This window comes from Pantherophis guttatus, chromosome 1, assembly GCF_059756535.1.
Source record: "Pantherophis guttatus breed Tessera chromosome 1, ASM5975653v1, whole genome shotgun sequence".
Lineage (NCBI taxonomy): Eukaryota > Metazoa > Chordata > Lepidosauria > Squamata > Colubridae > Pantherophis > Pantherophis guttatus.
In genome coordinates this window covers 103,355,416-103,371,669 of record NC_142063.1, presented here as the reverse complement: position 1 = coordinate 103,371,669, position 16,254 = coordinate 103,355,416, and the positions used below count along the sequence as shown (strand labels likewise).

At 38.7% G+C, this 16,254-nt stretch overlaps 1 protein-coding gene across 2 annotated transcripts in view; it reads right to left on the bottom strand.

The window, feature by feature from the left end:
* Nucleotides 1-431: 431 nt before the first annotated feature.
* CARS1 (cysteinyl-tRNA synthetase 1) overlaps nt 432-16,254 on the bottom strand; it is a 49,016-nt gene continuing 33,193 nt past the window's right edge. For both annotated transcript variants that reach the window (XM_034416903.3, XM_034416904.3), the window contains 8 exons: nt 10,925-11,114; nt 10,070-10,138; nt 7,628-7,709; nt 6,128-6,208; nt 5,889-5,956; nt 2,549-2,608; nt 1,753-1,836; nt 432-1,427 (listed from right to left, as the gene is read on the bottom strand). In XM_034416903.3, coding sequence (XP_034272794.3) covers nt 1,293-1,427; nt 1,753-1,836; nt 2,549-2,608; nt 5,889-5,956; nt 6,128-6,208; nt 7,628-7,709; nt 10,070-10,138; nt 10,925-11,114 — 769 coding nt within the window. In that variant the 3' untranslated portion in view covers nt 432-1,292. The remainder of the gene's footprint in view (nt 1,428-1,752; nt 1,837-2,548; nt 2,609-5,888; nt 5,957-6,127; nt 6,209-7,627; nt 7,710-10,069; nt 10,139-10,924; nt 11,115-16,254) is intronic.

Sequence of the window (16,254 nt, the reverse complement as noted above, 5' to 3'; positions counted from 1 at the left end):
CAATAATTGAAAAGGAATGCTTCCAGGGTCCTAATAGGTGGCAAGATTTCAGGGAAGGAACCTGAAGTGTGCCTATCTTATCTGACCTGGCTGCGTTCTGGATGATTTGTAGCTTCTGAGAGGTCTTCAAAGCACATTGCAGTAATCCAAATGGGAAGTGACTAAGCATGAATGACTCAACAATTGGTGCACAAGGTGAAAATGCCATTTTCTGCACATTTGTTATTATTGCAAAGTATTTAAATTACCCTAATTTAATATTGTACTAGAAGAGTCCTAATAGGCAGGCAGCAAATCAGGTGGAACTTTTCAAGAATAAATGTAGATTTTGTTGAAATGTTGACTTTAGTTTGTAAAAATCAGAGTGACCTGTGAGATTTTATTGAGTTATAAAGTAATTTCAATAGGACCAAAACAACCTTAACACTTGGTAGAGTTGGGTGGGAATTTATTCTAGGTTGGTCATAGGTTATAACAACAATCTGAAAATTATGTACAAATGCTATAATTACAGCAAAAAAATGGATCTATGCTTCTGAGTCTATGTTTTAAGAACAGTTTTTGCAATAATGTTTCAATTCCTTGCAACTTGCTCTTTAGCACTCTTGGTTTCTACTTAATGACTTGTTTTATTAATCTATTAATCTGCAAAAAGATGTGCAAATTGTTACAGTCTTGGAGTGAGTTACAGAAAATAAACTGGTATCTATTTCTGAAAAAAATATGAAATTAGATTTTGCACTAAACAATAACATTATTCAACTGATCATGTCATTCATTATTATTAATTATTTCATTCCAGGGAAAGATTAATTTGTTTTATACATTGACTGAGTTTCTCATTTTTCTAATTTTGACATAATACCAGTCATTTATCAGTTTTCCTTTACAAAACAAGCCTACCTGAAAAGCACATCTTAATAACGTAATGTTTTTAGTATGTTTCCTAATATAATGAAGTTATTCTAGCACACATATTTTGTGCATGTTTTCCTAAAGATAAATTTTTAGACATTTTTCCTTCTGAGTATGTTCTAATTCACAAATTAGTTTAGAAATAAGTGAATTTTCTGATTAAAACTAAATTAGGTTTTTGTTGGTTCTTAGTTATTCTTGATTGTGTTGCATAAACGTTACATGGATAATATTATTGTAACAAAAGTTTTATTGATATCTGCAACTAGATTATATATGTCAACACAGTATGGTACGTGCAGAAACAACTTGTTACTTCCACTGATGTTACCCAACTTTTGCATTTGTTTAGGAAAAATACTGTCCAAATTTTATTTTCAGTTTGCAACTCCATTTTGATTCATTTGAAGAAATTCCTTGTACAGTTTTTCTTGTGCTTCATACATTTTCTTTAATTTCTTCATCTGTCCTTTGCTGAGTTCTTTGCCTTCCATATCATGGGTTGGGAGCCCCTAGAAAATATTAATTCAATGTAAATGAGTGAAGAGGTTCAGTTTCAAATACTTATATGAATGAAATGATCATGGGGATGGCCTTGAACAAGCCACTTTTGGCCACTCTTGACATATGGTGAATAACATTGGTGCTTACAAAATTTTATCTTACAAAATTGCTGCATTATAAGGTTTATAACTAATTACATTTGTTAAGCACTTTAAACATTTGAAAGGTTTATTATATCATTCTTATTACAGCATTTTACCAGGTGTTTCCCTCATTCCTGAATCCTGAATCAAGTGTTTGTGGTTTTTTTTAAAAAAGTTACAGTATTCTTACATTTTCATCAAATTTGGAATACTTGTCATGCTCAGATTTAAACATCTCTCCAGGTGGAACTTTCATTTTTGCAAGTTTTGCTGCCTGTAAAATAAAGATATTTTACAGATATTATAATTAAGATATTATAATTCGGGAATAAATTAATAACGTAACAGTCCTTGAATTATAACAATTCTAAAGACCGTTCAAGGTTACAATGGTATTGAAAAAACTAATTTATGACTAGTCCTCGCCTTTATGACTGCCACAGTGTCCCTGTGGTCACATGTTCAAAATTTGGGTGCTTTGGCACATATATTTAATGACACTTGCAGTGTCCTGGGGTCACATGATTGCCATTTGCACCCTTCCTATGGGCTTCCGACAAGCAAAATCAACGGGGAAACTAGATTTACTTAACAACTATGATTTGTTTAACAACTGTGGTGATTTGCTTAATGACTGAGGCAAAAAAAGGTTATAAAATTAGGTGTGCCTCACTTAACATCTGCATCACTTAGCAATGGAAGTTCTGGTCCTAATTGTGGGGGGAAATAGGAGTACCTGTACCATTGCCACATTTTTTGTTGCTCACATTGTAATAAACATACCCAACCTTTGGCTAAAAATAAACTTTGATCAACACTTCAGATAGAAATAGATGTTCATGTTAATATCACAAGCATGCTATATGAAAGCACAAAAGTCTTTACACTGTAGAATGACTTGAACACTGGAAACAAAATTATCTTCAAAGTCTGTAGTGACTCTGATATCACTGCCCACCATTCAGTTCACAATATAGGTTATTTACCTCTTGTTCTTGTTTCTTCTTAGCTGCTTCTTGTTTTTTCTTCTTTTTTTCTTCTTCAATCTAGGCGAAATCATAATAAAGAATGATTACTATTTTAAAAATAGTATTAAAATCACTGTACTGTATGCATATATTCCCCATCCTTCAAGTCTGATTATTCTGCATCATTACAGCAGAGGGTATATTCATGATCTACCTGCTCAATCTAAATAAACAGCTATACTGGGGTAGCAATGATGATATAGGAAGATACTGGAGGTGAATGATCACTCTAATGACAACAGCAAAAACATCATCTCACATGGGAGAAGGCAGCGGTCCCATGTTTTTCCAAGAAAAAGTGATAATATACTTGTGGCAGAGGAAATGTTGAGGATCTTTTGGAGTACCAATGTCTCATCTTGAAGGAAAAGCAAATTTGAAGTGGCAAAGATTGAATTGCAGGGGAACATGAACTGGAAGAAGCATGAACATGAGAAAACACAGTAAAAGATTAAATTAGTTGACTGCACATTGTCATTTTAGAGATCAAAGGATTAAAATGGGTTGGAATTGGTGAGAATATCACATGGACGTAGCTTTCTGGAGAAGTCTATAAATGCTGGGAATGGTGGAAGGAAAAAGAAGAGGACAATCGGCTATAAGATAGATGAATTCAATTATAGTAGCAGCACATAAGGAATGAAATGGGGATAAAATTATGAGGGCATAGCCCTCATAATGTCATAAGTAGATTAAGGGGGCATTTTCTTGCTCTAGCAAATAGAATGTATGGATTAGCCCACAAATCCCTAGTAAAATTTGTACTCATAGATAAACTTATAGAGATATCGTCCTTGTTGTGGTCAGATCATTTCCTGTTGAGACTGGACTTTAAGATGCCACTCCTCCATCGCAGGGAGGCGGAGCCAATTAAGTGGTTCCGCCCCAGACGCCTAATGGACCCTGAAGGGTTTCAGAAGGAGTTTGGGGAGATACCTGACTCCCTTGACCATAGTCCAGCTGAAACCCTAGTGGCTGCCTGGCATAACGCGGCATCTGGGGCATTGGATCGGATTGTGCCTTTTCGGCCTCTCAATGGCAGCGGATCCAGGAAAGCTCCCTGGTTTATTGAGGAGCTCCGGGAGATGAAGCGCCAGAAGAGACGTCTAGAGCGACGCTGGAGGACCAGTAAATCTGAATCCGACCGAACACTTTTAAAAGCCTTTGTTAGGACTGACTTAGTGGCGATACGGGCGGCAAAATGTTCATATTTTTCCGTTCTTATTGCATCTGCTGATTCTCGCCCAGCCGCCCTGTTTAGGGTAACTCGCTCCCTCCTTAATATTGGGGGAACGGAGGAGCCCTTGCAGGGTAGAGCTGAGGAATTTGTACAGTTTCTGTCAGATAAAATCGCCCAGATTCGGATGGACCTGGACTCTGATTGGGCAATACTGACCGAGATGACAGGGGCGGGTCTTAGTCCTATTGTGTGGGAGGAGTTTGAGCCAGTGACTCCTGAGGAAGTGGACAAGGCTGTAGGGGCGATGAGTTCCTCCACCTGTTTATTGGACCCGTGCCCCTCCTGGCTGGTTTCGGCCAGCAAGGAGATGACACGAGGCTGGATCCAGGCTTTAGTTAACGCGTCCTTGAGGGAGGGGTCTTTCCCGCAGCCCTTAAAGGAAGCAGTTGTAAGGCCCCTCCTCAAGAAGCCTTCCCTGGATCCAGCAGAATTAAAGAACTTTCGTCCAGTCTCCAACCTACCCTTTGTAGGAAAGGTTGTAGAGAAAGTGGTGGCACTTCAGCTCCTGCGGTCATTGGATGAAACAGATTATCTGGACCCTTTTGAGTCAGGCTTCAGGCCTGGCTACAGCACAGAAACTGCTTTGGTAACACTGATGAATGATCTCTGGCGAGCCCGAGATGGGGGTCATTCCTCCATCTTGGTGCTACTTGACCTCTCAGCGGCTTTCGATACCATTGACCATGGTATCCTTCTGGGATGACTAAGGGAGTTGGGAGTGGGTGGCACCGTGTTACGATGGTTCTCCTCCTATCTCTCTGGTCGGTCACAGTCGGTGTTGGTGGGAGGACAGAGGTCGACCCCTAGGCCCCTCATTTGCGGGTTGCCTCAGGGCTCGGTCCTCTTTCCCCTATTTAACATCTACATGAAGCCGCTGGTGAGATCATTCGACGATACAGGGTGAGATATCAGCAATATGCTGATGATACCCAGCTGTATATCTCTACCCCGTGTCAATTCAGTGATGCAGTGGATGTGATGTGCCGGTGTCTGGAGGCTGTCAGGGTCTGGATGGGAGTCAACAGGCTCAGACTTAACCCAGACCGAGTGGCTGTGGGTATTGCCTCCTAAAGACTATGTTGCTTGTCCATCCTTGGTTCTGGGGGGGAGAAATTGTCCCCCTCAGAACAGGCTCGCAATTTGGGTGTCCTAGACTCACAGCTAAGATTAGAGCAACATCTGACAGCTGTGGCTAGGGGGACCTTTGCACAGGTTCGCCTGGTGCACCAATTGTGACCCTATTTGGATCAGGAGGCGCTCCTCATAGTCACTCATGCCCTTGTCACCTCACAGTTAGATTATTGCAATGCGCTCTACATGGGGCTACCCTTGAAAAGTGTTCAGAGACTGCAGCTGGTCCAGAAAGCAGCCACGCAAGCTGTTGTGGGTGCACCTAGATACACCCATATTACATCAATTCTCCGCGAGCTGCACTGGCTCCCTATTGGTCTCCGGGCACAATTCAAGGTGTTGGTTATTACCTTTAAAGCCCTACATGGCTCAGGGCCAGGTTATCTTCGAGACCGCCTTCTACCGCATAGCTCCCAGCGACCGGTAAGATCCCACAGAGTTGGTCTCCTCCGGGTCCCGTCAGCTAAACAATGCCGGCTGGCGGGCCCGTGGGAGAGGGCCTTCTCTGTGGCTGCCCCAGCTCTCTGGAACCAGTTACCTCCTGAGGTCCGGACCATCCCCACCCTACTGGCCTTCCGAAAAGCTGTGAAGACCTGGCTTTTCCGGCAGGCCTGGGGCCATTGATCTCGCTTTGTGATCTGGCGAGATCCGGCCATAAATGGTGTGAATGCGTTCTAAGGTTTTTAATGTTTTTTAATCTTTTAAATGTTTTTAGAATGTTTTTTCTTTTTTTTTAATGTATTGTGAGCCGCCCTGAGTCTCCGGAGAGGGGCGGCATATAAATTTAATAAATAATGAATAATAAATAATAATAAACAAGTAGAGATACCTGACTACATTTCTGTTGCAAGCTCATGCATAAATGATGGATTATTCTAAATTAAATTACATGTATATAAAAATAATTCAAAGAATAAAATGTAGAACCTTTTCCTTTTCTTCTCTTTCTTTTAGCAAAGTGTCTCTGTCTACCAGCTTGACCACAGTTGGAAGTCCTAGGAGAAAATAAAAAAAGATATTTTAAATGCTTTTATGTATGTCGTTACTACAGCCTATCCAGTCTATCATCCTTATAAACTGTCAGGAATCAAGTTTGATTGCTACTGTAGTGTTTCATATTAGCAACTGAAAAGAGAAGTCAAGACAAAGGTCAGGCAATTCTTTACCTTCATGATCTTCAAACCGAACTCCATGCTCTGGAAGGATATCATCTCGAAGTGAATCGCAAAGCTGCAGAACTTCAAACACTACAAGAACAATGAAAATGTTGAAATTTAAGTAAAATATTTTCTCTGGTCAGCTGGATATACATCAAAGTAAAGACCTTTTTTTAACGATTCAGTGGGTTTTCTTCATGATATGATCTTGCTAAATTTTTTTGTGTTTGTTTTAAAGGAACGAGCATTTGAGGAAACAATGTATACTACGCAATCTGAGAAATGGAATGACTGAAACTTTACAGGAGATGCCTCATTATATATATTAGTTGTTTGGGTTTTTTTTAGTTCTGTGCAGCATTTTCTCATTGGCAGCAATTTTTTCATATCTCAGCAAAGAATCATACTTAATCCTGCATTTCAAGAGCCAGAATTGACTGAATTTGGGAACATCCCTACAATTATACAACTTAACCCCCTGCATAAATAAACTTTAATTATTCCAGTGAAATTGACTAAAACTGCAATCTTAAATAGATTTCCTTCCACTTAAATTCTCTCAATTCTTAACGACTAAATATGTTTAAAATTGCACCAAATAAACCACAAGAAAACATTATATGCTCTTTTAAAAATACATAATTGGAACTGCTTTTGTCCACAGAAGCAAAGGGTTCAGGAGCCAATAGGTGAATTGAAGTCCCTTATCTCCAAACCATATCACACTGATATTTTGCAACAAGTGTTGTTTTTTCCTTTAAATGCTTCTCAATGTCCTGATATTATAATTTATTTGAGGCATTTTCTTCCATCTCAGTTATCAACTAAACATTCAAAAACCAAATAAAGTCTTTGCTAAGAACAGTCACTATACTCCCAAAGTTTCCAGTTTCTGCTGTTTTTGTTCAATAAATAAAAATGTTTTATTTACATATAATATTTTAGTTAAACTCTTCTGGATTAAAAACAAAAGATCAGTGGTGCATGAATCTTTGCTACAACACTAATGATCTCAAAATGAGATTTCCACATGTAAATTATTAAGCTCTACAATGCCTAGAAGCAGGAGAAGGAAAAGTCATATTAGTTAAGATTCTTTGCCTTGATATTGTGTCTCAATCATAAAAATATGCTTTGTGCAGCAGGCTATAGAATCTGGACAACCCAAAGAAGTACAGCAGGGAGTGGGGAAACATGGTAAACCTTTTTTTTTCTTCACAAGTATGCTTTAAAATAATAAAATTTCATGCAGTCATCAGTAAACGCACCACCGTGCAATAAAAATGTAGAGTTATTTCTAAATAGCAAACTGAAATAAGCCTGAATATAAATGCAGAGTGTCACTTCGAAAACATGTTCACCTTGTGACTGAAAGGGCTCTTGTCTATTTGCACATTTTGCACAAGGGACTGAATTGTTAGTTGTATGTGGAAACAAAGAAAGGATTCCCTTTTGTAAGAGTGGCATACAATTTGTATAGATGTCTATTTATAACCAGAAAAATCTCACCTTTTTTTTCCCTGGCAATTTGCCTTACCCCTTCTCTGAACTCAGATAAAACATGAAGATACGGCATTACTGTAGATTCAAGCTGCAGCATAAAAAAAAAAGGCACTTTAAATATTATTTCTTTCCTAAGCTACTTTTACCCATTTTCTTCCAAACTAGGTCGATTTGTAAAACCATTATCTGAATGAGGTGAATAAATGAAGCAAAGGAGCTCTTATACCTGAGTTTTATACCAGTAGTCCTCGACTTAATGACCACAACTGAGACCAAAATTTCTGTTTCTAAGCAGGACAGTGAGTTTTGCCTCATTTTACGACTTCTTTTGCCACAGTTGTTAAGTGAATCACTGCAGTTATTAAGTTAGTAACAAGACTGTTAAGTGAATCTAGTTCCCCCATTGACTTTGTTAGAAGGGAGCAAAAAGTGATCACATGACCACAAGATACTGCAACCATCATAAATATGAACCAGTTGCCAAGCATCTGAATTTTGATCACATGACCACAGGAATGCTGCAATGGTCATAATTTTGGAAAATGGTTACAAGTAACTTTTTTCAGTGCCGTTGTAAGTTCAAATGGTCACTAAATGAACAGTAGTACCGTAGGTCAAGGACTACCTGTTCCATAGATAGACAACACAATGCAAGGCACTCAGGCATGTCAGAAGACTGGATCCCTTTTAAATATTAGTCTTTGTTTTGGAAAAGACAAAATATATGTGACAGAGCACGGTCCAAAAGAAGAACTCCACCGTGCCCCTCCTCCCATTTCAAGCAATGGCTCTTATCTTTTGATAACATCTGATAAAGAGCCTTGGTAGTACTAGGGTTTAAGGCACCCTGTTATTAAGCTGCTTAAGACCAGCTGCCTGCAATTACTGCAGGGTTCGAATCTCGCCAAGGCTCAAGGTTGACTCAGCCTTCCATCCTTTCTAAGGTAGGTGAAATGAGGACCCAGTTTGTGGGGGCAATAAGCTGACTTTGTATAAATATACAAAAGGATGAAGGCTATTGCTGAGCACATTGTAAGCCGCCCTGAGTCTTCGGAGAAGGGCGGCATATAAATCAAATTAAAAAAAAAAAAAAAAAAAAAAAAAAAAATCCTGTGATTGACTAATGCAGGTCTCTTGTGTCTGTAAGTACTTGGAATAAAATTGTTTATTTGAACAAGGCTGTTACATGAACAAAAGCAGCTTTCTCATGATCCCATTATTCACAATACCAGTATCAGTCGGATGTTACATTGATAAACAAAAGATAGTCGTACTGCCATGAATTGACAAATACCATTTTGGTATTCACTAATTTCTTCAGTGATAATTATATCCAGGCTACATTGGTTTACATTGGTCTTATTGTAGCACATACTCAGGAATTTCAATTTGTACAATTTGATTCCTTTCTGTTGCTAGATTTAGTGCCATTTTCTGCACACATCTGCCTTTTTTAAAAGGTTAATTCATATACTGTAATCAAATTAACTGGGCAAAATGGTGCACTGTAGGGCAACAATTTGTGAACCAAGGCACCACAAATGAGCTTACAGAATGCACCCAAAATCCAGAATCCATAATTTCCATGGAATTAAAATTTAGCAAATTTTATAAAACATTTTATGGCATAATATAAAAGTGTTATAAAATATTTCCTGTCATTTCCTAATGTTTGACTGTGCTATATAGTTCAACATGGATTATTCTCAAGGCAGAAATCTCTGAAAGTATCCCAACTTTTCCAGTTAAGGCAGTATGTTAGAAACTCTGCCATTGTTGAAAGCATTGAGGAATCTGGAAAGGAAACTTCCCTGAAATAATGAGCCAATGGGCCATGGGTTGCTTAGTTGTTACCTAAAATGTTGAATGAAGTGTAACTAGTAAAAAGCACTGCGGCTTTAACAAAGTGCTTGGTCTTTTAAATAGAATACATCATCTTCCTAAACAAGTTAAAAAACATTTTCTGCCAACCTTAATCTAGAACAAAATTTCGTGATCTTCACATCTCTACCATTATATCTGATTTGTTTTCTTTTATCACTGAATGCGCTCACATTTAAAATATGTGATTAAACAATGGGAGGAGAAAAAATATAAATTTACCTAACGTTATATAATACAAGCACGCTATTTCAAAGAATAATATATGTGTGTCGATGTATGTGTACATGCTCTTCTATCAATTATGTCTTTAATATTCCTTTCTTTTAAAAATTCTGTGTCCATTGGTTGCTATTTCCTGTTAAATGGCAGGAAGAACTCCCTGTCCTATGTATGTGCATGTGTAACAAAACAAAATCAAATAAAAGGGAGGATAAAAATACAGTATTACTCCAATTATTATTACCACCACCACTGCTATGTTCTTAAAAGCTTGCTTCAATGTCTAATCCAATCTTTAAAAATCATGAATAGCTACAAGATCAGCAAAATATGCTTTCCACTTACATTTAATGCATGACCATTTCTTCCAACTGGGAAACCAATTCCCTCCTCATTTTCTATTGCACCAAAGACCTATGCAAAGGAAATGTATACAAATCTGAACATATAGATTCACACTTACTAGCAGGTAGCATTTAAATGTTAAACATTTCAATCAAAAATAATGTGAATACAATTTGAGTTAGCATGCCTGATTTCATATTCTACACATACAGTGGAACAATAATATAAATATGTATAAATATGTAATATAAATATCAACTATTTGGTATAGTGAGATGGCATTATCTTTATCTATTTCTTCTCTCCTCTATAGACTTTTCCTAAGAAAAGCTCCTGCAGAGGACTGGATATCCTTTCTCTAAGCAGAACTTCTCCAAGAAGTTCCTGCTGGGGGAAGAAGGCTGTGTTCTGTAGCACTTTCAGGCATAATGCAAATTTTAATTACTCCTGAAATAGTATTGCCTGATGATTGTCAAGGTTAATACTTTAATTATTTATGTATTTAACCTTATTACTGATTTAATAAAGTATAGACTGAGTCAGTTTTTGGTTACTGCATCATAAAATATTTGGTAGGTAAGTAAGTAAGCAAACAAGCAAGCAGTACTAATTAACCTTAAGGCATTTAATAATTTTTAGAAAGCAGACTTTTTTAGTCATTCAAACCCCAAAACTCATATTTCATTTCATGTAAGTAATTTCCAATTGTATTCTAAATTACAACAAATCAAATCAGATCAAATCAAATCGAATTAAAAGTTCTAATCCAAATCATAAAAAAAAACAAACCACTAACATACATCCTTAATAAACAATACATGGCCAAATTTGAAAGCTTTGTTCAAATTCCCATACCGTGAATATGTGGGTAAGATAAATGCTTATATTTTCTAGCAACGTTCTATTTGGCTTCTGTCGGGCAGTCTTCTTTGTGGCAATGTAGGAATTACACTGACTGACCAATGATCGCAGCTCTTCCAAGACTGTACGCGTATCAATGTTATCACACAATGCTTCATGGACAGCTTCTTTCTTATCATAAAAACTAGACAAGAAAAGAAATTAAGACAAAAATCTTTACATCACCCTTAAACCATTTGAATAGAAAGATTTTGGTACTAATTGAAGAAACTGGAAGCTTAGTCTAACATAATTTCTCTCAATTGGATGAATATATATTAAATTGGCAAATATTAAATGTTACACACTATGTTAAAAAAAAAGCTAATTCCCTTTGTACATCAGTGGGATCTGATCAAGAAAGAGATCCTGTGATGGATAAGTCAATAAAATCGACTTAGTCTGAAGCAACTGTGAAAAAGGTAAATTCCATGTAAAGGACCATTAGAAAAGAGAGATAAGTAAAGCTGACAATACTATTATGTTTTATTAAAGTAATCATTGTAATCATTTTTACAATATTGTGACTGACTGTATTGATTGCAAAAATCTCAAAAGGGACACTATAAAACTGGAGAATGCAGAAAGGAGAAACTAGTATTATCAAGAAGCTAAGCAGCTCCCCTATATAGAAATGTTAAAATATTTGAGCCTATTTACTTTAGAAAAAAATGTGATGATGTGAAATGGAGGCATGTAGAATTATGTATGGGTGGAGATAATTTACAGAAAGGAAATTATTTTATTTTCTCATACCTAGTACATAGAATAATCCAAATCAAAGAAATGGAAGATTCACTGAACAAACACAAAAATATTTCTTCAAATGCATATCTTAAGTGTGGGATTAGCTTCCTTATATTATGCTGATTATTATCAACCTGGATTACGTGAAAGAATAATAAATTATATAATATCTGTATTCTGCCTTTTGGATCAAAGATAGCATTCAGTACTACTTGTATGAAATAGCATGGAGGAAGTTATTACACCCATGCCCTTCTGAAACATGAGATCCTCATAGATATCTAATTGGCTACCGAAAAAACGACTAGACAGGCCTTTATCTTCTCCAGCAATACTTTGTGGTTCTCAGTATTTGCTTGTTATGGTCAAAGATAGTCAGTCTGGTGCAGTGTTTAAAGCATCAGGTTAGAAACCAGGAGACACAAAGGAGCTAGTGATCTTGGGCCAGTCACTCTCAGCCCTAGGAAAGAGGCAATGGCAAACCATTTCCATAAAACCTTGCCAAAAAACTGCAGGGAGTGGTTGCCAAGAGTCAATACTGACTTTAAGGTATTTTTTTTTTAAAAGGGGGAGGAGGGGATGAGAGAGAGAGAGAGAAAGAGTCCAGAGAGTTGACATTGAGAACCCTATCACACATACCCAACTATGTTTAGATCTTAGATACATTAGGTTAGGCAAATCATTTGCAGTTGTTCTGCAGCAAGTTTGAAAGATTCAGACTGAAGTACAACATTTTTATAAGATATTGAGCAAGCCAAAGTGATATAATGCAGTTGTGAACAAATTTCCTGGCTTGGAGGTTGCACGGGGCATGGCCAGTGATACTGGAACATCACTGAAACAATCTCTTCAGACTTTTTTTTCCCTTTGGGTTGAAAGGATAATTTTTAAGGGACAACCAGAGCTCCCCTTAAACTCTGCTTTTTCTCTTGAAAACTAGAATACTGTAAAGGAGCAAGTTTTTGGCCTGGAACCATGCATTTTGCATTCCAATGTGCTCCTGGTGGGTGTGGCGTTTGGTATTCCAGTTCCATAGAATGAGAGGCCCTTGCAGGCAGCAGCCAGAACTGTGGATTCCATGAATAGCAAGACAGAGCTTGTGTTGTTTTACTAGGTTCCTCAAGAAGAAAAAGATTTCCCACCTAGAATTAAAGCAACCGATATTATATGGAAATGCACTATGGTATAGTTACCATACCTTATAATACTAACTTTTATTTGTGATATATAGTTTTATCAGAATGTTACTTTTAGAATTTTGATACTCTAGTGCAGTGATGGCTAACCTTTTTGCCATCGCGTGCCAGGAGAGGGGGGCGGGGGAGGGTTGCGCACGCATGTGCTCTCGCGCAACCCCCCCCCCCTGCTCCTGGCACATGATGGCCTGATAGGTTTGTTTTTCTTTCTTACCTGGTTCCAGATCCTCTCTATTTATCGGGGAAGGGCGAAAACAGCCTTTCTCACTCTCTCGGAGGCCCTCCAAAGGCCTGAAATGGTCCATTTCCCAATTCCCGGTGGAACAGGAAGTGACATTTTTTGCTGTCCCCAGCCTCCAGAGCCTCTCTAGGAGTCTCTAGGAGCCTCTCTAGCAGTCTCTGGAGGCTGGGGACAGCAAAAAACGTCACTTCCTGTCCCACCGGGAGTCGGGAAATGGGCCCTTTCAGCCTCCTAGGGCCTCCAAGGGAGTGGGAAAGGCTGTTTTCGTCCTTCCCAGATACACAGAGAGGATCTGGAGCCAGATAAGAAAGAAAAACCGGCCTCCCCCCCCCAGGACCTCCAGAGGCAGGAAACAGCCTGGTGGGCCCAGAAGGCCCGAAAATCAGCTGGCCAGCATGCGCATGCACCCCAGAGCTGAGCTGGTGTGCCCACTAATATGGCTCCGCATGCCACCTGTGGCACGCGTGCCGTAGGTTCGCCATCACAGCTCTATTGTAAAAACCAAAACATGACTGAAGATTTGTGCAAAATAACACTTTTACTTTATTTAGATCTCCTCCTCCTGTGTTTACATGAAAGGATATAAACCTTTTAGCAGCAGCTAGAAATATCAGCCCATACCCTTGTAATTAAAATACTGAGTTTGTATCTACTTCGGTTTCTGCAAGGAATTATTCGGGGTAAGGGAGGCACAAACAGATTTATGAAGAATTCTAAGATATAAATTAGGGGTAGAACAGGGAAATTACAACGAGGGCCCAGAATGGAAAAAAAGAAAAAGAAAAAAGCCTATTAAAAATAAAGCGCTGAGATGACATATTACAACAACACATGTAACTGCCCTCCCTAACCAATGGCTACAGAAGGTCCTTGTTTAACAACCACTGGTTCAGCAACTGTTCAAACTTATGATGGTGCTGAATGAATCATAGTTATGACCAATCCTTGAGTTTCAGCTGTTGCAGTGTCCTTCTTCCCCCACTGGTTCACAATCTGGGCGCTGATTATGATGTTGCAGTGATTCATGGTCACATGATTGCAATTTCTGATGTTCCCTGCTGGCTTTCCAAAAGCCAAGTCAATGGAGAAACATATAGGAAGTTAGAAGTCGCAATCACACGAGATCCTCACTTAACGACCTGAATGGTCCTTGCTTAAAGACAACAAGCAAGACTGCTGGAACTACCAATGCTATGTAGCACAGTCACATGACACTGCTCTTTATGACTGTTGTTTAGCCGTGGCAAGTCCACTCTGAATTGCTTTCATAACCTACGAATTACCTGTATAGCATTCTTGACTCATAAGCCAAATGACAAAAACTTCTGAAAGGCAGCCATACTACATTATCTAACATTATCTAACACTAACCCATTATTTGTTCTGGCATGCTAGAATATTGCCTGAATATTGCCTGAATTGTACATTTGAGATTGATCTTAAGTCTGGTAGATAAAAGCAAGCTGGCTTTAAATACTAGGTTTTGAAACTGGCTAGTCACCATTGGCCATATAAATTAGATCAGGGGTCCCTAACCCCTGGTCCATGAACTGGCACCAGTCCGTGGCATGCCAGATACCGGACCACCAAACAAGCAAATCCCCATCCATGAGATGCAGGCAGCATGCAAAACCACGCCCCCTCCGGTCTGGGGAAAAACTTCTCTACAGAACCGGTCCTTGGTGCCCAAAAGTTTGGGGGCCTCTGGATTAGATTAGTTGCAGTTTTCCAGGTTTGAATGATACATCAGTTGGGTTAATCAAAAACAGGAGAAGCCTTCCGTCTTATCAGAGCATGGAAAAAGAAGGAAGAAGTTTACAAATCTGGAGAGCAAGACTATGATTGTTCCTATCATGGTAAACCATGATTATTACATCCCAACACAATGAGGGGTTTCTGAACAAAAATGTTTCCATCTTGCATTGTACAATTCTACTTCAGATAGTTTATCTGATAAAGAATGAATGCCTCTTATGACTGCGTGCCTCCAACTCTGGAGGCCAAACAAGTTTAATATCTTTATGACCAATATAAATAAAAATGCAATCTGGAAGCCAGCCAAGAGTGGAACAGAGTTCCAGGAATCCAAGGTGAGGCTTCAATGTACTTTGCTCTTCAGGGGGCTAAAATAACTATAAATTGTTATATAAAACTGTTTCACCTGCATAGCGAAAACTGCTGTCAAAATCAGTTTGGGGACTTTGCAGCATCTGAATTACTTTTAGCATTGGTTTTGTGCCTCTAGCAGACTATGGCAAATGGCCAATGGTTGTAATTTTCACCATGCTTGTGTGGGAGAAAGACACTGTTTTTGCTTTTGCAGCAGAACCTAAAACAACTAATCATCGCCGAAGAATTCATTCTGAAAGAAGGGGAAAAGGAAGTCTGTTGTAGGTCCCTGAGTGCTGAGAGTACCCAGATAATAGCAAGGCTAATTTCTGCCCAGCTGAAAGAAAAGTGAGGCATGTGAATGAGTGGATCTTCTACCTGATTTTGGATGCTGCTGGTCTAGGACAAGGCCTCAAACTCAAATTGATACAAAGGCTGCACAAAGGCCTAGTTTGCTCACCTGAGGCTCCTCATACTGAAATCTTATAGGTTTATCCACCCACCTAGCTGTTAGCATTTTTGATTAACCTGAATAATATTTGGTTTTGTGACTTGATTGGTACGTACTATTTTAAGATCATGACTGGAATGACATAATTTAGGAAACAAATTAGCATAGGTCAAATGTTGCTTTTTCTCCCCGTTCTTTTCTCCCTCCTTGCTTAGAGAGATATTTGTGTGGTGGCGCAATGGTGAGAATGCAGTACTGCAGGCTACGACTGCTGCCTGACAGCTGCCTGTAGTTCGGTAGTTTGATTCTCACCGGCCCAAGGTTGACTCGGCCTTCCATCCTTCCGAGGTGGGTAAAATGAGGATCCAGATTATTGGGGGCAATATGCTGACTCTGTAAACCGCTTAGAGAGGGCTGTAAAGCACTGTGAAGTGGTATAAAAATCAAAGCGCTATTGCTATTTTTATCTTTTTCCTGTTCTTTTTTCTTCTCCGTGTCTAGCAGCAGAAAGATCTTGCTTGCTTGCTTGTTTCTCCTATTC